Source organism: Carcharodon carcharias, chromosome 7, assembly GCF_017639515.1.
Source record: "Carcharodon carcharias isolate sCarCar2 chromosome 7, sCarCar2.pri, whole genome shotgun sequence".
In the NCBI taxonomy this organism is placed as follows: domain Eukaryota; kingdom Metazoa; phylum Chordata; class Chondrichthyes; order Lamniformes; family Lamnidae; genus Carcharodon; species Carcharodon carcharias.
Window position 1 is genome coordinate 115,935,334 of NC_054473.1, and position 26,460 is coordinate 115,961,793.

General features: G+C 39.9%; 1 protein-coding gene across 4 annotated transcripts in view; it reads right to left on the reverse strand.

Annotated features, from left to right (window-relative positions):
• The window catches only part of LOC121279966 (anillin-like), a 73,754-nt gene that overhangs the window by 19,363 nt on the left and 27,931 nt on the right, over positions 1-26,460 (reverse strand). For 3 of the 4 annotated variants that reach the window (XM_041191587.1, XM_041191588.1, XM_041191586.1), the window contains exons 7-14: positions 18,217-18,321; positions 13,609-13,726; positions 12,847-12,987; positions 11,311-11,771; positions 10,218-10,360; positions 4,822-4,963; positions 3,456-3,591; positions 176-358 (exon numbers count right to left, since the gene is read on the reverse strand). In XM_041191587.1, coding sequence (XP_041047521.1) covers positions 176-358; positions 3,456-3,591; positions 4,822-4,963; positions 10,218-10,360; positions 11,311-11,771; positions 12,847-12,987; positions 13,609-13,726; positions 18,217-18,321 — 1,429 coding nt within the window. The remainder of the gene's footprint in view (positions 1-175; positions 359-3,455; positions 3,592-4,821; positions 4,964-10,217; positions 10,361-11,310; positions 11,772-12,846; positions 12,988-13,608; positions 13,727-18,216; positions 18,322-26,460) is intronic. The other variant, XM_041191589.1, reaches the window with a different exon arrangement.

The window sequence follows — 26,460 nt, forward strand, 5'->3', positions numbered from 1 at the left end:
TTATACAACAATATATTTGAAGGACAGTTGTGATGTTGTGTGTCACACCGGTTCTGGCTATTAAGCAATAAAACACTGCTGCTTCGTACACAACCAAGAACCAGCACACTAAGCAAAGGCCTCAGCAATGTGTTCTTCACACTGATTGTCTGTCCCTACCTTTGTGCTTCCCTACCTTGTTTATGTAGGGCCGAACATACAAATTCAGCTTTCAAAGGAAGGCGAAGATCAGAGATGGAGATAGTGCCTCGACACGGCTCAAGCCCATTTGTCAGCCGAGTTGTTTCTCCCAAGGACACTGCATTGCCCTCTCCTTTCAGCTTTTTCAACTCTGTCAGCAAAGCAGTACGCTTCTCAGCTTTAAAAATGAAAAGGACAAAACATGTTGATAACTACTAATGCAAATTTCTGCTTAACTATGGCATTCTACTAATTCTGCTTATCATTACACTTTTAACCATAATGTATTGTCATTCGGTTGTACAGAACTAGAGTATTGCTGAAAAATAGAGACATGTTGTTTAAGTTTTTCAGCTTGCACTCATCAGGACAGATCGCAAGATTACCAACAGTAGAAAGAACAACAATCTATACTGCATGAGAAGAGTGTTCATTGGTTGGCAAGCAGACTGATTGGTACAGGCATTACCATGGGGAATGCAGCAGGGAACAGTTAACTGCCAAGCTATTGTTCAAGTCCAAACCAGGCAGGTCAACTGATTGGGCAATGCCTTGAGCACTGAACCGGGAAATGGCTGCAACCCAGGAGTTAGTTGAAAAAGGTGCCATGTGTGGACACACTCCTGTATACGAAAGGACAGTGCCCTGTGAGAGAATATGCGTGGCTTCTAACATGTGTAAGTGAGTCATGTTGCAAGCCTGGCTGACAATCTTAAACTGGTTTTCAGTGTAATTCTTTGCATAATCAGAGTTGTTTGGCAAGTGTCAAAAATTTGAGCAACAGATGAAGCTAGCCACTTCACACTACTACTATGCAGTAGCAATATGAGTGGTATTCTCCACTAACAGGATGCTGCCATCAAAAAGACCTTCTGCCTACCACACAATTGTGGTATATGAAGTTCAGTGCCAGTGAGATGCCAAGTATGTAGGTCAACAACTGGCGATTGTATCAAACACACGTACCTTTGTCTCTTCGCAACAGGCAAAATACTGACCGTACTCAGCCAGCCCATGCTTGCAAAACAAAATTTGGTGTCTAACATTAGATGTGCCAACGACTACACAGAAAGCCAATTTAAGATCATTAGTCAGGCTCACAGTATGACTCACTTACACATGCTAGAAGCCACATATTCACACAGAGGGCCCTGTCCTTTGCAGACAGAAGGAACATGTCCTTGCATTGCACCTTTTTCACCTAAATAAAAGCTCGGGGGACAGCCGTCCCTTGATCCATTCCCCAAGATAATTCCTTGCCTACAGCCGACCTGCCTGGTTTGAATTTGAATAGCTTGGAAGTTAACTGTTCCTGCTGGATTTTCCATGACAATGCCTCTACCAATCAGCACCCTCTTCTCATGCAGTATAAATTATTGTTCCCTTTACTATTGATAATCTTGAAATTTGTCCTGGAGTGCAAGACAAAAAGCTTAGACAGCATGCCTTTTTTTTAAAGCCATACTCAATATATAGTCATTAACAGCAACTTTCATTTATATAGTATCTTTAATATGGTAAAATCATGCAGGTGCTTCAAAGGAACATTCTCAAACAAAATTTGAGATGGAGGCACGTTAAAGGTGATATTTGGGCAGAAGTGTGATCAAAAAGAGGGTGGTTTAAAGGACCCTCTTGGAGGATCAGAGCCAGAGGTTCAGGGAGGGAATTTCAGGGCTAAGGACCTTAGCAATTGTGCCTTCAGCTACCCATGGTGAGGCGATTAAAAAAAAAATTAGGAGACATGCATGGGGCTAGAATTGGGAAAGCACAGAGATATCAGAGGACTGTAGGACTGAGGGAAGAAAGACAAGGCCATGGAGGGATTTTAAAACAAGCATGTGAATTTAAAGAAGCATGTTTACTTAGTGCATTAGTTTCCAAATGCATTTCCTAATTGCAGAGCTTAGTTATATACTTGAACAGAGAAGTGCCAGGCATACAGAATAATCAGCTTTCAACCTGGCAAAGCTGCAACACAGGAACACTAGCATGCCAAACAGCATTCAACAGTCAGAGCTAAGCAATCTCACAACCAATGGATCAGATCTAAACTCAGCAGTCCTGCCACATCCAGTTGTGAATGGTGTTGGAAAATTAAACAACGAACCGGAGGACACTGCTCCACCAATATCCCCATCCTCAATGATGAGATGATGAGGGAATCCCAGCTCATCAGAGCAAAAGGCAAGGCTGAAGCATTTTCAACTATCTTCAACCAGAAGTGCTGAGTAGATGATCCATCAACCATGAGCAGCAAATAACATGCGTGCCATACAAGTGCTAGCCAATGACCATTTCAACAAGAGAATCTAACCACCTCCCCTTGATCGTGAACAGCACTGTCATCATTGAGTCCCCCACCAACATCCCAAGGGTCACCATTGACCAGGAACAGAACTGGACTAGCCATATAAATACCGTGGCTACAAGAGTAGTTCAGAGACTTGGAATTCTGTGGCGAATAACTCACCTCCTGACTCCCAAAGCCTGATCATCATCTACAAAGCACACATCAGCAGTGTAATAGATTATTCTCTACTTGCCTGGGTGAGTGCAGCTCCACTACCTCCCAAGAAGCTCAACAGCGTCAAGAAAAAAAGTATTCCACTTGATCAGAACCCCATTCGTTATTTTAAACATTCACTCTGTCCACCACCGACAGTGGCAGCAGTGTGTACTGTATAGACCATGCACTGCAGTAATTCAAAGGCATCTGCAACAGCACCTTCCAAACCTGTAACCTCAACCACCTAGGAGGATAAGGATATCAGATACATGGGACGACCTGCAAGCTCACCTCCAACTCAGGATTGTGGGGGGCTTGGAGCTATAAATTGCCATTCTTTCAGTCACTGGATCAAAATCCCTTCTTAGCAGCACTGTGAATATACCTGCACCAACTCAAAAAAATCAGCTCACCACTACCTTCAAGGGAAATTCAGGATGGGCAACAAATGTTGGCCTTGCCAGTGATGTCCACATCCCATGTAAGAATCAAAAAAATGCTTGATTTTCTGTAATGCAACTCATGTTGGTAGTGGGTACATTGATGTAATCAATTCCAAAATATTTGTAACAATATAAAAGTGTGCACCATAATGGGAGTGATTGGCTTGAGTTCAGCTATGAACAGGTAGAAACTTATTACTGCAGGTATTGCATATCACTAGTGCTTCCAATTTTGGTTTGTTCCACAGTATGGAACAGTTCCACCTTCCGACATCAGCACACCTCTGCAAGTTTTGGTTTCCTGTTATTCCCATGTTACTCACAAGCAATAAGTAGGTGACGTTCTGCTTCTGCTTCTTCTCTTGAGCCTTTACCATGCTCTTCATCTGTACAGCAGTTTAGTGCCTGGCTTGCCTGATGCATGATGCTGTTCAACCTGATAATCTCATCATTAAGTACCTGGGAGGAGGGGGAAAAGGAAATAAATTTTGCACCTGCTGTTTCACACAAATGGTTTCTTACCTTTAATTTTGTTAGCAACTTGTTAAACTAGCACATTAATTGCCCATTAAACTCACAAAGTTAGTCCTGTAATTAGTGCAAGTGGCCTAAATAGCCAAGTGGTTATGGTACTGGGTTTGTAACCCTAAGATTAAGAGTTCAAATCTCACAATGGCAAAACTATGAAACAATGTAACTTCATCTGAATAGGAACAGATGGAAATGGGTTTGTACTCGAAAGAGTTACACTGTTCAAAAGATTATCAAGAGTTCAAATCTCACAATGGCAAACTATGAAACAATGTAACTTCACCTGAATAGGAACAGATGGAAACGTGTTTGTACTCAAAAGAGTTACCCTTTTAAAGGATATGATAATTATTAATACAATGTTAAATCAGTCTCCCTGACCTACAAAGGAGCAATTTAAACAGTACAGTCTCTTTTTTTGGTAGCAAACTGTTAGAAATTTAAAATATTTAATTTTTCTTTTCCTTTTGGTCTCTTTTCCTCAGTCCAATTTTTGTCTCCCTTTGTACTCAATTTAACTCTAATTCACTTTCTTCTGACTTGAATTCTCTGATGCTTTGTTGCTTCTTTCTCAATCCTTAAATCTCATTGGTTAAGGAGATTCACAGTTGTTCAAGGTTCCAAGTACCCCATTGCCCTTAAACTCTTGATACTCTTTTGAGTAAACATGTTTCCATCTGTTTCAGATGAAGTTACATTGTTTCATAGTTTGCCATTGTGAGATTTGAACTCCTGATCTTGGGGTTACAAACCCAGTACCATAACCACTTGGCTATTTAGGCCAAGCCACATTGCCCTTGAAGTTTCAGCAAGTTACAAGTGTGTTGATTGGTGCAGGAAATTCGAACTATTGGCATACCCCACAAGATGTCCTGCTCCAGCAAGACACGGCCCAACTGATTACCATTCAAGTGCCTTATTTAGGACATTGGTGATTGAATTTAGGGATGTTTGAAATTTTTAAAAAAAGTGCTTTCTTTGGGTTTCCAATATTTTTGCTTTAAAAATAAGGAAATATCAAAGGTAAGTAAAACTTGAAAATAGCTGCAAAAATCAAGTCAGCAAGAAAAACATTATTTTTAAAGCACTGTTGTAATTTTTCCTACATTCTTCACAACCCCAGGAAAAGAAAATTTTAAACAACAGATTATCCCATACCTTTATTTTCTCTTTGGTGGTCATTTGCTGTGTTGTCAACCAAGAACTTTCTGTTGCTCTTGGAGTTATAACTTTTTTGGTTTCTACATTTTTCTTGTCTCGCAACCGAGCACTGCGACGTTGAGTTCTATACAAATCAATACTGGAGAGAGAAGAGGGGAAACTGACTCAGTTGGAATGTTTCAGTGCTTCAACTTATGCACTGAAAGCACAAATATATTTGTGTATAACTTTTTAAAGAATATGTCTACAGCTTTGGTTCAAAGTGGGAAAGGCCCTGGATCACAATGGCATGTACCTAGAATGCGAGAAATCAGAGGAAACAGCAGAGGCTTGGACCAGAATCTTTCAAGCAGACTAGTGCATAAGGTTGTGCCAGAAGATTGGAGAGTTACTAAAGTAATGCATCTGTTCAAAAAGGGATAAACAAGGTAACTACAGATAAGTCAGCTTATCAGGTAAGCTTCCAGGAGCAACAAGTAAACCAAAGCGATTACCCTGTTAAAGACATGGTCAAAGTCAACCAGCACAATTAAAAAAAATTGTATAAAGTTAATTTGAAAGCATTCAAGTAAAAAAGTTTGTCAACGAAGTAAATGCAGAAGATTTACTCAGTGGATTTTCAAAAGCATATGATAATTTTATCAAGTCTGTCTCCTTGACAGTACTTTAAGTTAATTAAAAGGATTACATTAAAATAGGTTGAGTGGTTAGCTGTGAAGCAACTTCAGGAGACTGGTTATGACAGTTGGCAGATAGAGGTTGGAAGAAGTTTAATTGTAAAATTGAGTTTCTTCTCTCTCCCTCCACCAGAAGCACCTGGTTTGAAAATTCAATGTTAAGATTTCAAAAATGAGAAACAAGCACAGCAAATACAATTGAGAACCAAGCCGAATGCAGAGGGTTCAGAAAGGATGTGAAAAAGCAAATATGAGAAACAAAGAGGGATTTTGAAAAAAAGACTGGGAGCTAACTTAAAAGGCAATCCCAAAGTATAAGCACACCAGTAGTAAAAAGGTGATAAAAGGAGGAATAGGTCAGATTAAGGACCAAAAAAGGGATTTACACAGAGATAAGAGGCATGGCTGAGGTGTTAAATGAATACTTTGCAACTGTCTTTATCAATGAGGCAGGTGCTACCAGACCATGGTGACAGAGGGGGAAACTCAGTCACTAGAAGGGTTTACAATTGATAAAGTAGTGGTATTGGATAAGCTGTCAGTACTTAAAGTTGATAAGGCACTGGGACCAGAGGAGATGCATCCAAGAACATTGAAGGAAGTGACAGCGGAAACTGCAGAGGCACTGACAATCTTTCAATGTTCCCTGGATTCGGGGGAGGAGCCGGAGGACTGGAGAATTGCAAACATTATGCCCTTGTTCAAAAACGGTTGTAAGGATAAGCCCAGCAATTACAGAATAGTCAGTTTAACTTTGGTGATGGGGAAACTTCTAGAAACAATTATTCAGGATAAAGTTAGTCACATGGAAAAATATGGATTGATTTGGCAGAGTCAACATGAATTTATTAAAGGAAAATCATGTCTAACTAACTTGGAGTTTTTCTGAAGAGGTAACGGAGATAGTTGATGAGGCCCATGTGGGCTTCCAAAAAGGCATTCAATACAGTGCCACATGACAGACTTGAGGGGAAAGTTATGGGTCATGGAATAAAAGGGACGGTAGCAATGCCATTACAAAATTGAGGGATAGGAAACAGTAATGGTTAATGGGTATTTTTCAGGCTGGAAGATGATTTGTTGTGGAGTTCCCCAGGGGTTGGTATTGGTACGCTTGCTTTTCCTGATATATACAAATGATCTAGATTTTAGTGTGCAGGGAGCAATTTCAAAGTTTGCGGATGACTTGGGAGAATTGTACACTGAGGAGGATGGTGTAGAACTTCAAAAGGACATTGGCACATTGGTGAAGTGGGCAGAAATGTGGCAGATGAAGTTCAAGGCAGAGAAGTGTGAAGTGTTACACTTTGGTACAAAGGACATGGAAAGACAGTATAAATTAAAGGATACTATTCTGGGTGTGCAGGAGCAGAGAGACCTGGGTGTGTATGTACATAAGTCATTAAAGGTTGCAGGACAGGTACAGAGAGCTGTTTCTAAAGCAGTGTTCCAGGCATCATTAATAGGGGCATAGAGTACAAGATAAGGGAGGTTATGATAAACTTATATAAGACACTGGTTAAACCTCAGTTGGAGTATTGTGTACAGTTCTGGGCACCACACTATAGGAAGGATGTGAACACATTGGAGAGAGTGAAGAGGTGGTTTATGAGAATGGTCCCAGGGATGAGACACATCAGTTATGAGGAAAGATTGGAGAAGTTGGGACTGTTTTCATTGGAAAGCAGAAGATGGAGAAGAGGCTTGATAGAAGTTTTCAAAATCATGAGGGGTCTGGACATAGTAAATAGGGAGAAACTGTTCCCGTTTGTAATGGATCGAGAACTAGAGGGCGCAGTTTTAAAGTGCTTTGCAAAAGCAGCAAATGCAGGGCAAGAAAAAACTTTTTCACACAGCAAGTAGTTAGGGTTTGGAATGCACTGCCTGGAAGTGTGGCGGAGGCAGGTTCAATTGAGGCATTCAAGAGGGCATTAGATGATTATTTAAATAGAAACAATGTGCAGGGTTACTGAGAAAAGGCAGAAGATTAGCACTAAGTTAAAATGCTTAGAGAGCTGGTGCAGACACAATGGGCTGAATGGCCACCTTCAACACCATAACAATTGAGATTCTATAAAAGGTTCTCTATTTTGATATGGTTCATTTTAAAAGGACGAAAGAGACCCCGATGTCAGCAAACTGGTTGAAACTTCAGATAGAACTACAAATTATTAGTAGAATTTGATTTAATTGAGAAAGAACATAGACACCAAAAGTGGCAAGAGCTCTACCAAAAGGTCATTACTGACAAAATAGATGAGGTAACAAAGCTAAAAGAAAAGCATATAAAAGTGCAACGTAAAGTGCAAATTCAGGCAACTGGGACAAATATAAAGAATAGCAAAAAGACAAAAAGGGATAGCGTGGGCTACAGAAAGGAATACCAAAATACTAGATGGTATCAAGATTAACAAGTTTTACAAATAAAATTATCAACGAAAAGGTAATCAAGGGTAATACGAACTCTTTAAAAGCGGAGACAGATAATAAAAGCAGAGATAAAAACAAAAAACTGCGGATGCTGGAAATCCAAAACAAAAACAGAATTACCTGGAAAAACTCAGCAGGTCAGGCAGCATCAGCGGAGAAGAAAAGAGTTGACATTTCGAGTCCTCATGACCCTTCGACAGAACTGTCGGATGCTGTCAGACCTGCTGAGTTTTTCCAGGTAATTCTGTTTTTGTTTTGTAATAAAAGCAGAAATGGATAATAAATGAAAAGAAATATTTGGCATGAATAATCGTGTTACTCTTCACAGTACAGGAAGATAATGCACCCAATATTCCAATGAAATTAATAATGCATTTAAGATTGCAACTCATGAAAGTGAGCGCAAGCAAGAAAATTATTAGAATAAAAATAATGGCACTCAAGGTGGACAAATGCCAGGGAAGAATGGTTTCCACTCCAGGGCTTTAAAAGATGTTGGTGAGAAAGTTACAAAATGCCATAACCTTCAAAGCCCTCAATTCAGGAATTGCTCCAACAGAATGGAAATTTTCAAAAATATAACTTCATTATTTAAGGTGATGGAGAAAATACTGGAAAATATAACTGCTAGTCTAACATCTATTGGGGAGAAATAATTGGGATTTATAATTGAAGGTCAGTGACTAAGCACTTGGAGATATTTGAGCTGAGTTGAGAGCACCAACATGGATTTGTAAAGGGTAGGTCATGCCCAACAAATCCAATTAAATTTTTTGTGGAATTAACTGAAGTAGTAGACAGGGGAATGTCTATGGATGCAATTTATACGGCCTTTCAGAAGGTATGTTTCGTATGAAATCTTAATGCTCATGTAATTAAGGCAAATTTTTGACCCGGTTGGGTAGAAGACAGTAGCATGTTCATAATGAACGGAAGTAACTACTGTGCCCCGGTCTCAACTAGTCACTATATTTACTAATGATGAGATAACACAATAGAGAGCCATTTATCCAAGTTTGCCAATAACAAAGATTACTGCATAGCAAGTTGTGTAGGGAGGCGAGACCATAAAATTACAAGGAAATAGTAAAAGCTTAAGTGAATAGACAAAAGCTGTGGCATGTGTATTTCAACACAAGTATACCTAAAGTCATCCATTTTTGACCCAAAACAGATAGATCTGACTGTTATTTAAATAGTGGAAACCTTAAAACAATGCACATCCAAAGAGGCTTGGGGTGTATGCAATGACCTAAAATGCAGTCAGATACAAAAAGTCAAAAAAGGTAAATGGAATTTTAGCCGTCATGACTAAAAGGCTAGAATATAAAAAAAGGAGCAAGTTTTGCTGCAGCCATATAAAGTAATTGTTGGACCACATCAGGAATAGTGCACACATGGCTGGACTCTGCACCTTAGAAAAGAATATACTGACCTTGAAAGGTTTGCAGTGCAGATTTACCGGAATGTTATCAGCACTGCGATAGTTAAACATATGAAATAGGAGTAGGCAATTTGGATCCTCGAGTCTGCTCCACCTTGCCTTTTTAAAAAATTGTTAAAATTCAGACATAGGGACCTTTGATGAAAATATGTTGTTCTTCTTTAGTCTCAACCACCACCCCACCCCTCCACTACCATGACTCCACACATTAGATGAAAGATCACAAACTAGATTTTTATTCCCTGGCTTGCAGATGGTTCAGAGGTGGTTTGATTGAAAATTGATAGGATAAAGAAATTTTTCCCACTGGTGGGGGAGCCTAAGATGTGAAGATATAGCCTTAAAAATCAAAGCCATGCCATCCCAAAGTTAGGAGACCCTTCTTCTCACAAAGGGTCGGAGTAGTACGAAATTCTCCTATGAAAGGAACATGCTAGTTCCGTCCATAATTTGAAGTCTTGAGAAATAGAATATTTACTCATCAAGAGTATTCAATGATATGGAACTAAGGCAGATGGCATGGAGATATAGACCAGCCACCATTGCACTGAATGGCAGAACAGGCTAAAAAAAGGGCTGAAGGACCTACCCCTGCTCTTTTGCAAGACCAATGGCTCTGTAAATAGCTAAGTAAGGCCCAAACTTGGTTTTAAAAAGGATGTACTGATCAGTCCATTAAAACTGTCAAACAGATATCAGCAAGGTCAAGACATTATTTCCAGAAATCCTCTTTTAAAAAAAAACAGGAAGCATTGCACAAACTGGTTTGGTAAGGATTCAAATTTTTGAAATTGCTGTGCATCAAGATGCAACTTTATACAATGCCCATGGAGGTATATTACCTGTAGAATGGTGTACTTTCAACTACTGGCGAAAGATTTCCAACTCGATCTTGGTTCTGCCCAGAAGCATTCAGTTCAAGCGAAGAGTAGGGAGAACAACAGGATTCAGTTAGGCTGTTGTTTAGTGATGAGAGTACTGCAGTCTGCAAAATACAGAGGGAAAAAAAAACTTTGAGGCATGTTACAATCAAGTATCCCAAGCCACTTACAAACACTAGACCCATAGCCTGTAAAATACATATTAAATAGCAGTTTAGATTCAATGACTATGGAATATAGGGTCTCAACTAACAGGATCAATGGTCAGTTAGTGAATACATTTACTATAGCAGCCTGATAGTTCATCAGCAAGTCTAATTTCCACAAATTGTTGCCAAGCTATATTAGATAAGCTCTGCCCTAGTGCCCGCTTTAACAATCTGCTCCCCTCAACCTTTATTCCATCACTAGATGACATTGTCAACCACCATGTCTTTGCCCACTTTGCCCTTGAGCTTAAAATACACATTCTATTTTATTTGGTGTTGGCCCTGTTTCATGTGAAGCTCAGTTTTCTTTGAACTAAAAATGCCAGAAATTATGCAATTGCTGAACTTTAGAAGCTCATCCCAAATGTGATAAGATTTTTGACACATTGCTCATTAAGTATAATCATTTTAGGTCACATACACAATGACATGGCTCAGGGCTAGAATATTGAGACTGAGGCGACAGATGTAATGAGTTTTATGGAAATACTACTCCCACACCTCAGCCCACCCTAAGGGAGACAGTGGGAACAAAAATCTGCACTGCTTTAAAGCAATAAAACCCAAGTGTTAATATTTGGCTAACGATGGTTTGTAGAGCACAGGAGGCCATGAGTCAATGGCTGAGGGTCTCCAATTGAGGCACCAGCTGGATGTACAGTTCTTAAAGGCATACTTCAGCCCTCATCTTTTAGTTGTGATTTCATGGAATCAGGTGCAAACAGACACTGCTAGGGTGATGCATGTGTTAGATAAGTGACATATTGAGTAGAATTATTAACTCGCCTACAACTTTGATGGTTGGAAAAAATAACCACCTTTGAAAATTAATAGAGTACACTCACTAAAGGAGCTGCACCATCCAACTTGATAGACTTGGCAAGCGGAGACAACATCGAGATACTGGGCAACATCAGCTCATCATCATCTTTTTGATCTTCTGCCTCTACTTCAGACTTTATATCATGCTTTTCTTCAGCTCTGGATTTTTTCAACTCCGCCTGCTCTTCAGCTCTCGATTTTTTCGGCTCTGCCTCAGCTTCAGACTTCACCTCATCACTTTGTTCTTCAGCATTAGAATTGCTCAACTCTGCCTGCTCATCAGCTTTTGAATTTTTCGGCTCCGCCTCAGCATCAGGCTTCACCTCATCACTTTGTTCTTCAGCATTGGATTTTTTCAATTCTGTCATCATTTGCTCTTTAGCCTGAGGTTCAATTTCTTCATCCATGCTGTCTGAGTAAAGTATACCTTCAAACAGCTTATCAATTATTTCAGGGTGGTTCAGGTCTTCCTGAGAGCTTGACTCTAGTTTTGAAATAGAAAGCAACAATGAAACAAGACCCCATTTAAGCAAGCATGTACAACAGGAGTAGACTTCAAAAATGTCATAGATAAGACTAGCTGTTTCTTTTCACTTTATTGCAAAACTAGAAAGCTATTTTAAAATAAGTAAAACTTAGATCACTTTTCTTTTACAGCAGAAAAATTAGTTAAACGAAGACATGTGCAATGATGGCAGCTTCTAGCCCAGTCTTTTTCAAATCAGCAAATTAACAGCAGTCTATTTGACTATAGGAGATTAATCAAGCCAGATTTAAGCAGAGCATACGTACATTCATGAGGCCTCTGGGTAGAATTCAGAATCTGGAAAATTGCCTTCTGACCATTCACAGGCTAATAAGCCTAATTGCTGTGCCAGTCAGCACAGCATCAATCTGGGCTCTTCTTGTTTAATAAGGCTCCTTGACACATTACCCTAACAGATGGTTCATTAGGCGAAAGAGCTCACCTTTATGAAATACCCAACATATTAAAGTTACAGGCCGGTGCTTAAATATCTTCCCTATTTAAAAACATTTTTTAAAAAAAAAGAGCATTGGCATTCCAGAGTGGCGAAATAATGTTCTGGAAGGAACAATGGTGGGAATTTGCCAGTATAAATTATGGGCCACTTGATTCCTAAAGCTTCAATTAACACCTTTTACTGGACTCAAACTACTTAATCTATAATGTATTTCTGGAGTAGGATTATACTCAATGAACAGACAGACTGCACATGCTGCACTACATACTAAAAAAGGACTATACTTTGTTTGCTTCATAAAATCAAATTTGTTCACTTCCACTCTCACCCCTTACACCAGTCAATGCTGCTCCACCATGAGCCAGAAGGGAGGAACCATTCTGCTTTCCCTTCCCTTCCCACTACAAGGTGACATCTGAGGGGCAGTCCATGAGAACTCATTACAGCTCCCATTTGCAAAGTATACAAAAAGAGGGACAAGTTTTCTTCCCATTCCCGAATATGAATCAGCATTTAAAAGTTATAGAAATAAATTTGTATCTTGATAATCAAGGGGCCACGACAAAATTTTCATACCCATCTCAGAGATGCACTTCTCATTCTCATCGCTTTCAGTTTCTACATACTCTGGCGATGGAATGGTTTGTGGTTCTAATGCAAAAGTAACCTTCCTGAGAGGAGTAGACCAATCCATAGGCGATTCTCCCTTGCAATCACCTAATTTGGGATGAACATATTTTATAAGGGTTACACATCACTGAATACACCTGTCAGCACCTTCCATCATAGTACGGTGCAGGAAATGTAAAATTGCAAAAATATATTAAAACAATATATTAAATTATTGAAACCAACAAGTCATCCATCACATATCTCTACTTTGACAGATGTACATCCAAACAATTCATAGTGATAGACCAAAACTGCAAACATTTCTATACTGGAACTTGAAGTGAAGTAAGGAGGAAGAATAAAGATTTGAATGCCCAGCTTCATTCCTATAGAAATTCAAAAATGGTGGAAGAAACTGAACCTTGTGCATGAAAACACTGCAACCAGAAGACTTGGGTCCTTTATCTTTAATCACCTTCCCAACACCAATACAAACGTCAGGACATTGAGATGAGGCGCAAAAAAGTGAATGAGAGGTTTAATTAAGTGAAATATCAGTTTGTAGCTTGATTGTAGTAGTACATGGCAGTAGGATGCAGACGCCTCAAATGGTAGAAACCAATCTCATGCAAGAAAGAGCAGAAGAAAGCAGCAAGAATGGATCGAACAATTGGTAAAGGAGCTTGCTAGCTGACGATTAAGTGATAACAAATGTAGTGTTCGTACCTTCACCTTCAGTAATCCGGAGAACGTCTTCATACTTTTCACTGTGCTCAAAATTTGAAGTAGCATCACTGCCGTGAATAGTGTTCTCTTGAGATTCTGTGCTCCCCTTTAACCCTTTCTGGTTCGGAGAGAGGGATAGAGATATGTAAAGAAAAGAACTTGTATTTTGTATCCTCAGGACAGAGACTTAGAACCAATGAAGTACTAAAGCATAGCAAGTTGTAATATAGGGAAATGCTGCAGCCAATTAGTGCACAAGGAATCAAAAAATGAGCTAAGTAACCAGTATTCTACTTTAGCAATCATTGTTGAAATATAAATTTTGGGTAGGCAACCAGGGGAGCTCCTCTGCTCTTACATCCACCTGAAGGAGCAGAGGGGCCCCCAAGTTAATATATCACACAAAAGCCACATTTAGTAACTTTTTTTTTAAAAGCAGGGTGAACGTGTAATACATAGTGACAAGTAATGCTATATTAACAGCGTCAGATTGCTAAATAAATTCACAAGCATCAGATAATCCAAGTATTACCTGTGCGAAAGCTAGGCTCAACTTTTAATTGACTAAACAAGACAAAGTGATTGCTGAAAGTAGATTCTCACTACCATCTCCTTCCCAAGTGTATTTTTTGCTGTGCATATTTATATTTTGTTCATTGCCTACTCCCTTCATGCCTTGATTTTATGCTTGCAAGATTAATTGTCTGTGAAATAAATGGCCACAGGGTATGCTGCAACCAGTGCTAAAATAAAAAAAGTGTTACAATGAACAAAATGCATCTATATAAAAAGGGGTGGGGGGGGGGAGAGCAAAAGAAAGAAAAAAACATTGGTGCTCAATTTTTAAGAATTTCTTTCAAAGCAGAGCACCACAAAAAAATAATTTCAACTGCAAAACAAACTTGCATCTATAAAGCAACTTTCATATCCTCAGGGTGGTGCAAAGTACTTACAGCCAATTACTTCAAGTCACCTATTACGTAGGAAGTCACTGGAAAGGCAAAGGTGAATTAAACATCACATAAGAGTGTAGCAGTATATAATGGGGAGAAGCAAGAATTCAGCAGAGAGGCGAGATAAAAAAACTTTGCATCTCGAGTAATGAAATTAAGCCTGGAGAGCAAAAAGAGAGAAAGAACAGGTTGGAGCTATACGGGAAGCCAGAGAAAAATTGGCATGGGGAGAAAGTGTGCACTGGCAAGCCACAGGGCAGTATCTTCCATAAGACTGGAAACAATTGTTCAGCAGTTCTACAGTTCTCATTTATTTACATAAGTAAGTTTAACCAAAGAATGTTGGTCTGTTAGAAGATAAGGTGGGCTTTAATTACTTTAAATTTAAGATTGTGGTTAAGCCAAATATACAATTCCACTTGTTTGGACAAATATAAATGGATTCACACCACCAGATTAAACAGTGGATGATCCAGCTTGGCCTCCTCTCGAGGTCCCCAGCATCACAGATGGCAGTATTCAGCCAATTCAATTCACTCCATGTCAACCAAATGCTGAAAGCACTGGATACCACAAAGGCTTTGGGTCTTGACAACTTCCCAGCAATAGTAATGAAGATGTGTGCTTCAGAACTAGCTGCGCCCCAGCCAAGGTGGCCTGGTACAGAGCCAACACTAGCATCTACCTGGCAATGTGGAAAATTGTACACAAAGCAGGACAAATCCAACCCGATCAGTTACCGCCCCAGTAGCCTACTCTTATCAGCAAAGTGATGGAAGGGGTCGTCGACAGTGCTATCAAGTAGCACTTACTAAGCAATAATCTGCTCACTGACACTCAATTTGGGTTTTGCCAGGGCCACTTAGCTCCTGGGCTTATAACGGTCTTGGTCGAAACGTGGACAGAGGTGAGGAGTGACTGCCCTTGACTTCAAGGCAGCATTTGATTGAGTGTGGCTTCAGGGATGGAGTCAATCGGAATCAGGGGGAAAGCTCTCCAAAGGTCAGAGCCATTCCTAGCACAAAGGAAGATGGTTGTGGTTGTTGGAGGTCCATCATCTCATTCCCAGGAAATCACTGAAAGACATCCTCAGGGTAGTTTCCTAGCCCCAACCATCTTCAGCTGCTTCAATGACCTTCCCTCCATCATAAGATCAGAAGCAGGGATGTTCACTGACAATTGCACAATATTCAGCACCATTTGAGACTCCTCAGATACTGAAGCAGTCCATGCCCATATGCAGCAAGTCTTGGACAACATTCAGGCTTGGGCTGACAAGTGGCAAGGAACATGCACATAACACAAGTGCCAGGCAATGACCAACTCTAACAAGACAGTATCCAGCCCTCTCTCCATGACATTCAATGGCATTACAATTGCTGAATCCACCCCCCCCCACTATCAACATCCTAGGAGTTACCATTGACCAGAAACTAAACCGGATGAATCCTATAAATACTGAGGCTACAAGAGCAGGTCAGAGACTGGGAAATCTACAGAGAGTAACTCGCCTCTTGAATCCCCCAAGCTTGTCTACTAGGGCACAAGTCTGCAGCGCGATGGAATAATCTCCACTTGCCTGGATGAGTGCAGCTCCAACAACACTCAAGCAGCTCGACACCATTCAGGACAAAGCAGCCCGCTTGATGGCACCCCACACACAAACATTCATTCCCTCCACCACCAATGCACAGTGGCAACAGTATGTACCATTTATAAGATGCACTGCAGCAACTCACTAAGGCTTCTTCAACAGCACCTTCCAAAATCCAGGAACTCCCTCCCCAACAGCAGTGTTTATGTGCCTACACCACATGGATAGTGGTTCAAGAAGATGGCTCACCAACACCTTTTCAAGGGCAGTTAGGGATGGGCAATAAATGTTGGCTTAGCCAGCAACACCCACATCCCACGGAGGAATTAAAAAACTCATCTCTATAAAAGTCCACCATGAAAGGGAGATTTAAAATGTCAGTACAATACTTGATTAGAACCACGGAAAAAAAAAAGAGAACATCTCCAACTCCTGCCCCATAATAATTCAGCCCAATTCAGGATTTAAAGCTATTGTTTTGGACCTTAAGATAATTATCTACTTTAGTGAATTGATTGATATTTTAAAATACTTCACCCATAAAAAATGCAGATTATTGAAGTTAATTTCAAAAGTTACCCAAAAAGCAGCATAATCATAATATTGGCCCTTTAGGGCATGGTTTTCAATTATAAGCCCATGGGATCAACTTACTGTGGTCATTCCATTGGCATCTAGAGGTCGCTCAAAGTTCATTTCTCCCACTGGCATGCTCACATGGCTCCAACCCTTCCTGATCCTTCTTCCTATGCATGTTACCTTAGATGCCTCCTGTAACAGGCCATACTCAGCACACTTGATGTCACATCCATTGCAGTGTGCAAATGTTGAACCACTTGTTATGGAGAACACTCACCAAGCAACATGCAGGTGGCCCTCAAATTAAAACCAGTTACATTTATCATAAAGGATAGGAAAAGCTTCTTGCTTATCTAGGATCCTGTGTAGAATTTGAATAGCCCAATTATAGCTGAGTTTAAGTTTTAAGTGTTTAAAGACCCAAAAGCCAAGTGAATCAACTTAAACCAGATGAAAACTCTAAATAAATAGTAAATTCAAGAAATCCCCTTATTGAAGAAATTCAAAGCAAAGAGTAGTGCAAATAATTTCATTCAAAGTCAGTACCCTTCTTTGCCTATCGATTCAAGTTAGCAACAAGGCTGAGAAATGCAAGTACTCATGAAAAGTCAACACAAGATGCTGAGATACCCAGTTAAAGAAAGGATAAGAAGAATAAGTTAACAAATCTCTAAAATGTTTCCGAAAGTTCAGAGATTATGAGACTATTTTTGGAGGACAAAAAGCAAAGGACTAACTTCATAAACCACAAAGGATTTATTACAGTGCAAAAAACTTCTGACATGCATTTTAGAAGGTCAGAGTTTTTCTGCAGTGTTTAAATGTACTTGAGCTACAAAGTTCATATTTATGGGGCCATAATCAAATCCAACTATAGGTTTCACCTATATAACTTGGCAAATTTGAGATACCAGTTACCCAGCGTTTTAATTTGTAGGCCTCAGCGTATTTTTAAAAAGAGAAAGCATTTGATGAAAAATCCAAAACATGGCAGAACTGATGGAAATATATTTCCTACAGCTGATGACCACTTTTGCATAAGCAAGCAATGTGAACTGTTTTAAAATTGCCCATTTTTAATAAACTCTTTCTCTGCTTTGAAGCACCAAGATCCTTACGACTTATACAGGATTATGTGGTTGTTGGAAGATTTGCTTCTTTAGATTTGGTATAAGGTTTCAGAGAACCTTAGTTGCTGAAAGTTAGGAGGCATTGTATTTGAGGTAACATTTAAAAGGGGACAAAATTTATAAAATCTCTTAGATTACTTTTGTGAATCATTTATCCTATATCAATCTGATAAAGAGTTAAGATGGTCATTCGTTAAAACATTCACAACTCAAGTTTATGCCAGAAACTGATACTGTCAAAAGTGAAAAGACACTTATTACATTTAAGTGGAAAACTAATAATTAAGTTTTCTACAAATGATGTCACCCAAGTGATTTTCAAGAAGAGGAAAAAAAGTGTGCCCCTTTTTACCCCAGTTTGCTTGAGTCCTGTGCAGAATCTGGATGTCTTCATTCCCACCCAGGGATTGTTCCCTTCAGTCTTACCCTGAAGCACTGCAAGTTCCTGCTCCCGCTCCTAGAGGCACAAGAGCACAACAGCCAGTCAATCAACTCATTGTACAGGAAGCTAACCATTGATCAGAAACTTTCACTTCACTACTGATGACTAGCAAACCAATGCTTCTGCAAGTTAAAAAATTAAAGGCAAGTTGGAAGGAAGATTACAGCAAGGCAAATATCTCCAGTTTCTTCAGGTTTGCCTGGGAACGAAGCCAAAAAAAATCTTTGATATCACAGAAACGTACCTGGTCCCGAAACCAAGTAAACCTGGAGTTATCTGGCATAAAAACAAAAATTTCATATTGAAATACTAAACAAATCACATTCTAGTGGGACAAAAAGATTAACATAATTAAGCCTATTGCCAGGTCCTAAAGCACCATTTCCATCATTATGCACACTTGATATGTAAAATTGATATAATTTAAAAATAAATACATCTGAAAGTGGGCTCTGTCACTATTATAAACCCATATTAGAAGGCCAAAGTAGCCATCGCCATGAGAACACCAGATTGGCAGAAACGACCAAACTTTCTATGAAAATTACAGCTGTCACATAGCCTAAAAACATTATTGAAAATCCTCCGAACAAAATGTTCCAACAGCAACACATCCTGCTATACAATTCAGCAATACTTTGTCAAGTTGAAGATCAAGAATCTGACCACAGGTGCGTTTGTGACACTGCATGATCAAAGCAATTAGACTTTGCATGGCCATTGTCATAATCAGTTTTTAGTGCAATGGGCTGGCTATGGTTCACTTCATCCAACATGATATCGGCACTAAACTGTCAATCTAGTGTATATATGCTGAGTTAGATGACTGGACTTTTGGTTTCTTGGTCTAAATAGTTTCTTGCAGTACATGAACATACAGGCCACTCTTCACCAACTGTTACTATTGAGGTTGCCTCAAACCAGGAACAAACTTAAATTTTATTAAAAGTTTATGACAATTGCTTCATAATGCTTATGATCCAAATGATGAAATCTCCTGCAATCTTGCTGATGGCCACAGCAGGTCTAGCATACAGTATTGTTCTTTTAATTCAGTAAAGCTTTGCATTGCATTCTACGTTTTGTTAATGTAGCATTTGGATGCCACTTAAGAATTTCATATCAACTCCCATTCCCTGATAAAATCTATTAATTTGAGTCACCCACACTGATTTTCACAGAATCTGAACACTGATGAGAGAAGGAAAAGCATATAGATGTATTGCACAGTGCAAAGGAAATTCTACAAAAAGATGATTGATTGCTGAATGGAAAGGGTGACCTTGAGTAGCAGTGCTCTACATTTAGGTATAAGGCTAAGATTAGACAGTGTTCTTACAGTAGCTTTTACAACTTAGCTTAAAACAGTACCTGATTATTTCAACACTGACGTTTGTTTTGCTCAGCTCCCGGCAGATGTCAGGAAGCTGAGAGGGGAAGTTTCAGCCTCCGACCCTTCCACACGTCAGCAGCTGCATTTTCAAGCTTCTGCAGTTTCCTGACATCACCATCGGACAGCTCAGCAAGTTTAAAGAAAACAAGTTAACAGATCACATGCCTGCTGGCAAGCACCAACTCACTTAACCTCTTCAGGACTGTGGGGCTTCCTCAACTTGGATGCGTTTATACAGAGATCACCACATACACACACATTTCCACTTATAACATTCACATTCACAAGAGAGGACAGGATAGCACAGCAACCTTTTCATCCAACATTCATGATTGAATGCAACAGGGAAAAATAACGACTGCTTCAAAGCATAAGATTGGGATATGTCGGGCTGTTCACAATGAGGGGGGTGAAAGAAAATTAAGGGAGGCCATTAGCTGCCAGGAGGTGCAAGAGTGCCTTACAATCCACCAAATGAGGCTACACCAGATATAGAAATGCTCAATATTGACATTCTTTAAATCTGTCATATATACCCATTAACACAAGTGAAATCTTACTAGAACTTGGCAGCATCAAGAGTACACATTCCTCATTGAAGCTTTTATACAATGGCCGACTGATGTATTTGATGCTTTGTACAATAAATTAGCAACTAGTTCTGGATTGCAAATTATTATTACTGTTTTATATATTTGCCACACTGATCACTCATCATCTTTTCTTGTTACAACGGTGAGGTTTATTATATGTTTCAAGGCTATATATTTTGGTTTATAAGAGTGGTATATTTTGGGATTGTGACTTAAATTACAGTAAATGAAAGGGGTCATGTGGTATATGAAGTCTGTTCGACAGTAAGCCTAGGTGCTTTAATTGTTACAGGTCAGAAGATTGTTTTATTATTAAGAGGGAGGTGCAAGGTATTTACACTTCGGGACAATGATAGCTGCTCCTAAATCTACAGTGGTAGACCCTGCATCTCCTGCCCAGAAAGGTGATATCTTGTAACAGTTGCACTGGAACCTATCCCTTTACTTCTAAGGTGAAAGGGATTTGGGATCAGAGGTAACTAGCTTTGTATCTATGTAGAAATGTTAATTAATGTGCTTCCAGTTGCCCTGGGGAAGTGGGTGAGAAAGCCACTTTAAGGTCAGGTTACAAGACTCCCTATAAATCCAGAAATATCACAGACAGAAGGGGTTGCTGCAGTTAGTCTTAATAGTCTGCAGCCAAATAAGTAAAGAGCATGGAAAAGATACAGTGCAGGCCTGACTAATTCTAAGCAAGGAACATACTAAGTCTGTTGTTCACCACACTGAATGCAGGTGGGACCTCATGCTAAGTTTGAAGACACAGAGTCCAGGAGGAGTTGAAAGAGACTGCAAAATTTGTCTGGCTCAAAGCTAGAGCTAGAAATCTATAGCGTAACCCTTACCGAGCGACAGTTCTGGGCTTAGAAGCTACCTAGCTGGGAAAGTAGAAAGGAAGGAATCCACCGGAAACAACAGTAAACTGTTTGCTTTGGAGTGGACAGACTGTAATGTATCCAAATTTTCTGACGATATAAAAATAGTGCGAAGGCATGTTGTGATGAGGACATAGGAATCTGTAAGGGGATATAGATAGGTTGAATGAATGGGCAAAAACTTGCAGATGGAATTTAATGTGGGAAAGTAAGAGGTCATGCACTTTAGTAAGAAGAACCAAAAGGCAGACTATTATTTAAATGGAGAGACTCCAAAAAGTGGAGCACAGAGGTATGGGTGTTCTTGTGCATGAAACACATAACAGTTAGCATGCAGGTGCAGCAAGTAATTAAGACGGCAAATGTAATTTTGGCCTGTCTTGCTAGGGGGTTGGAGTTTAAAAATAGGGATGTCTTGTTACAATTGTACAGGGTGTTGGTGAGGCTGCACCAAGAGTACTGTGTATAGTTTTGGTCCCTGTATTTAAGAAAGGATATACTGTCTTTGGAGGCAGTTCAAAAGAGATTCATTTAGTTGATTCCTGGGATGAAGGGGTTGACTTACCAAGAACGGCTAAACAGGTTAGGCCTTTATTCATTAGAGTTTAGAAGAATGAGGGGTGATCTTATTGAAACGTACAAGATTCTGAGGCGGCTTGTCAAGGGAGATGTTGAGAAGATGTTTCCACTAGTGGGGGGAAATCTCAAACTAGGGGACATAGTTACAGAATAAGGGGACACTCATTTAAAACTAAGTTGCAAAGGAATTTCTTCTCTCAATGGCAGTGACTATCTGGAATTCACTATCCCAGAGAGTTGTGAAGGCTAGATCACTGAAAGTACTTAAAGAGGTAAATAGATTTTTGAAATATTGGGGAGTTGAGGGCTATGAGGAGCTGGCACAAAGGAGGACTTGAAGCCTGGGGCAGATCAGCCATGATCTTATTGAATGACAGGGCAAGCTCAAGGGGCTGAATGGCCTACTCCTGATCCTATTTCTTATATTCTTATATTGACGCGCCATTCTTTCAACTAATAATTGGAAGTTTAAATTTCTCTTTAAGAGTCATCTATCTCTGCAAAGGCCATTAACAACGCTCCATCAACTTCAAGCATGGTTTACTCATTCCAAAGAATCTTTGAAATCTATAAAGAAAAAGGCCATTCAGTCCACCACATGCACACTGTCCAGCAAGTAGGCACCCAGCCTAATCCTGCTTTTCCAGCTCTTGGTCCATACCCATGACGGTTACTGCACTTCTAGTGCATATCAAAGTACTGTTCCAAGGTTACATGGGCTCTAGCTGTACCACTCTCAGGCAGTGAGTTCCAAATCTCCAATACCATATTGTTGAAAAGATTTCTCTTCAAATCCTCTCTTAACTGCCAATCTCATACCCCAAATCTATGTCCCCTGGTTATGGACCCTGAACCAAAGGTAATAGGGCCTTCCTATTCACTATTCAGGTCTGTCGATTTTGTACACTAAATTAGGTCTCCCCTCAGCTTCTTCTGATTCATAGAAAAAAAAACCCTAGCCTATCCAATCTTTCCTCACAACTAAAATTCTCCAGCAAGGCAACATCCTCAAATCTCCTTTATACCCTTTCTAGACCAACCGCATCTTTCCAATAGTGCAGTAATCAGAACTACACACAGTACTCCAGCTATGGGAAAACTATTTTATGCAGTTTCAGCATAACTGCCCAGTTTTTATATTATGTCTTGACTTGGGAAATAAAGACGAGTATCCTGTTTAACTTCTTGACCATCCTATCCACCTATCTTCAGGTGTCCATGGACATGCATTCCAAGGTCTCTCTGGTCCTATACACCTCAGTTTCCTACCATTTATTCTGTATTCTTTTGCCAGTCTTCAAATGCATTACCTCACTTCTCCAGGCTGAACTCTATTTTGCCATTGTTCTGCCCAACTGACTAATCCATTGATATCTTCCTGCAGTCTACACTATCAATCACATGGTCAATTTTTGTAATATCTGTAAACATCAACCATATGCAAGAAATATTTGAGAAAATCAATCACAAAAAACAAGGGACCTGGTACTGAGCACTGCGGAACCTGGCTGGAAATAGCTTTCTAATTATAAAATCACCTATTGACCATTACCCTTTGCTTCTTGCCTCTGAGCCAGTTTTGGATCCAACTTGCCACTTCGCCTTGGATTCCATGAGCTTTTACTTTGGTGACCAGACTGCCATTTGGGATCTTATCAAAAAGTTGTTCCTTAAAAAGCCTACCTTTGGTCACTTTATCCTTTCCAACCAACCCAGTCCTCTCAAGTTCCAGAAATGCACCACCCACTCCATGCTTACTGATCCCTGCAGTCAGGTTTCCATTTTGCCCATGGCATTTGGACCACTCTGGTCAAAATCACCAACAATTCCTTTTGCAACATTACCCAACGTTGCCTTCATCACTGCATTTAAATGCATGACTGTTACTATGCTGTCAACTTTCTGTCGCTCATGTGGCTTCTTGCCAAAAACTCAGTCAAGCTCTCATTTCATCCAAGCTCAAACTACCTTATTTGACCGTGAGTTTACCTATAGTATCACTTATAGATTGTCATCAAGGGCACCTATGTACACAGTTTCTACTTCAACTCCACTTCTAAAGAAGCTTCAACCCTTGCTAAACAGAACTAGGAGGAGGTCATTCGCCCTTGGAGCCTGCTCCTCCATTCAATATGATTATGGCTGATCCTCTTTCTCAATGCCATATTCCCAATTCCTCTCCATACCCATTTGATGCCCCCCCAATATCCAAAAAAATCAATTTCTTTTTTGAATATACTCAGTGACCCAGCCTGTGGTACAGAATTCCACAGGTTGCCCACGCTGAGTGAAGAAATGTTTCCTCATCTCAGTCCTAAATGGCCTGGCCTGTATCCTGAGACTGTGGCCCCTGGTTCTAGACTCCCCAGCCAGGGGAAAACATCTTCTCATTCTTCTAAACTTTAGTGAATACAGGCCCAGTCGAACCAATCTCTCCTCATACGACAGTCCTGCCAATCCCGGTATCAGCCCAGTGAATCTTTGCTCCAGTCCCTTTACAGCAAGTATATCCTTTATGGAGGGAGGCTAAAGCTGCAAGTAATACTCCAGGAGTGGTCTCACCAAGGCCTTGTATAACTGCAGTAAGACGTCCCTACTTCTGAACTCAAATCCTCTTGCAATGAAGGCCATCATACCATTTGCCTTCCTAACTGTTTGCAGCACTAGCCTGTTTACTTTCATTCACTGATGTACAAGGACACCCAGATCCCTTTGTACATTCATATTTCCTAATATATCACCACTTAAATAATACTCTGCCTTTGTTTTTCACACTGAAGCGAATAACCTTCACATTTATCCACATTATACTGCATCTGTCCAGACACACTTGTCTAAATTGCCCTGAAGCCTCCTTGCATCCTCCTCACAACTCAACCCAGCCCAGTTTTGTGGCATCAGCAAACTTGGAAATATTGCATTTGGTTTCCTCATCCAAGTCATTGATACATATCGTGAACAGCTGGGGTCCCAAGCACTGATCCTGCGGTACACCACTAGTCACCGTCTGCTCCCCAGAAAAACACTCATTTATTCCCACTCTGTTTCTGGTCTGTCAACCAATTCTCAATCCATGCTAGTACATTACCCCCAATCCCATGTGCTTTAATTTTGCCCACTAGCCTCTTATGTGGGACCTCATCAAAAGCCTTCTTGAAATTCAAATACACCACATCCACTGGTACTCCCTTATTTATTCCACTAGTTTCATCCTCAAAAAACTCCAGTAGATTATTTAAGCATAATTTCCCTTTCATAAAGTCATGCTGACTTTGTCTAATCCCATTAATGCTTTTCAAGTGTTCTGTTACCACATTTTTTATAATAGACTCTAGCATTTTCCCCACTACTGATGTTAGGCTAACTAGTCTGTAATTGTTTCTTTTCGCTCTCCTTTTTTCAAATAGTACGGTTACATTTGCCACCCTCCAATCTGTAGGAACTGCTCTAGAGTCTACAGAATTTTGGAAGATGACCAGCAATGCATCCAATATTTCCAGGGCCACTTCCTATTGTACTCTGGAATGTAGATTATCAGGCCTTGGGGATTTTTCAGCCTTTAACCCCATTAATTTCCTTAGCACCATTTTTTCACTACTGATTTTCTTCAATTCCTCCCTCTCACCAGACCTTTGGTTCCCTAACATTTCTCAGAAATTATTTGTCCTCTCGTGAAGGTAGAACCAAAATGTGTTCAATTTTTCTGCCATTTCTTTGTTCCCCATTATAATTTCCCCTGCTTCTGACTGTAAGAGGCCTTCATTTGTCTTTGCTAATCTTTTTCTCTACACATTTATAGAAGCTTTTACAGTCAGTTTTTATGTTCCCTGCAAACTTACTCTCATACTCCACCTTCCCCTTCTTGATCAATCTGTGTCTACTTTTGCTGAATTCTAAACTGCTCCCAATCCTCAGGCTTGCTGCTTTTTCTAGCAATTTTATGTCTCCCCTCTATGGATCTAATATTATCCCTAATTTCTTTTGTAATCCATGGTTGAGCCACCTTTTGTTTTATTTTTGCACCAGGCAGTGAATAATTGTTGTAATGCATGCGTATGTTCCTTAAATATTAGCCATTGCCCACCCATCAACCCTTTTAGTAAGGTTCCCCAATTTATCATTGATAACTCAAGCCTCATACCCTCGTAGTTCCCTTTATTTAGATTCAGGACCCTAGTTTCAGATTCAACTTCTTCACTGTCCATCTTAATAAACAATTCTATCATTTCATGGTCACTCTTCCTCAAGATTGTTAATTAATCCTCTCTCATTGCACAATATCCAGTCTAGGATAGCCCGCTCTCTAGTTGATCCCTCAATGTATTGGTCTAAAAATCATCACGGACACATCCCAGGAAATCCTCCTCCACAGTATTATTGCTACTTTGCTTTAACCAATCTATATGTAGATTAAAGTCACCCATGATTACAGTTGTACCCTTATTGCATGCGTCTCTAATTTCCTGTTTAATGCTCTCCCTAACATCTCCATTACTGTTTGGGGGCCAGTAGACAACCCTCACCAAAGTTTTCTGCCCCTTGGGTTTCTTATCTCCATCAAACAGATTCCACAATGATTTTCCGAGCCAATATCCTTCTCAGTATTGCGTTGATTTCCTCCTTTACTAACAGTGCTACCCCAACACCTCCTTTCCCCATTTGTCTGTCCTATCTAAATATTGAATACCCCTGGATGTTCAATTCCCATCCTTGG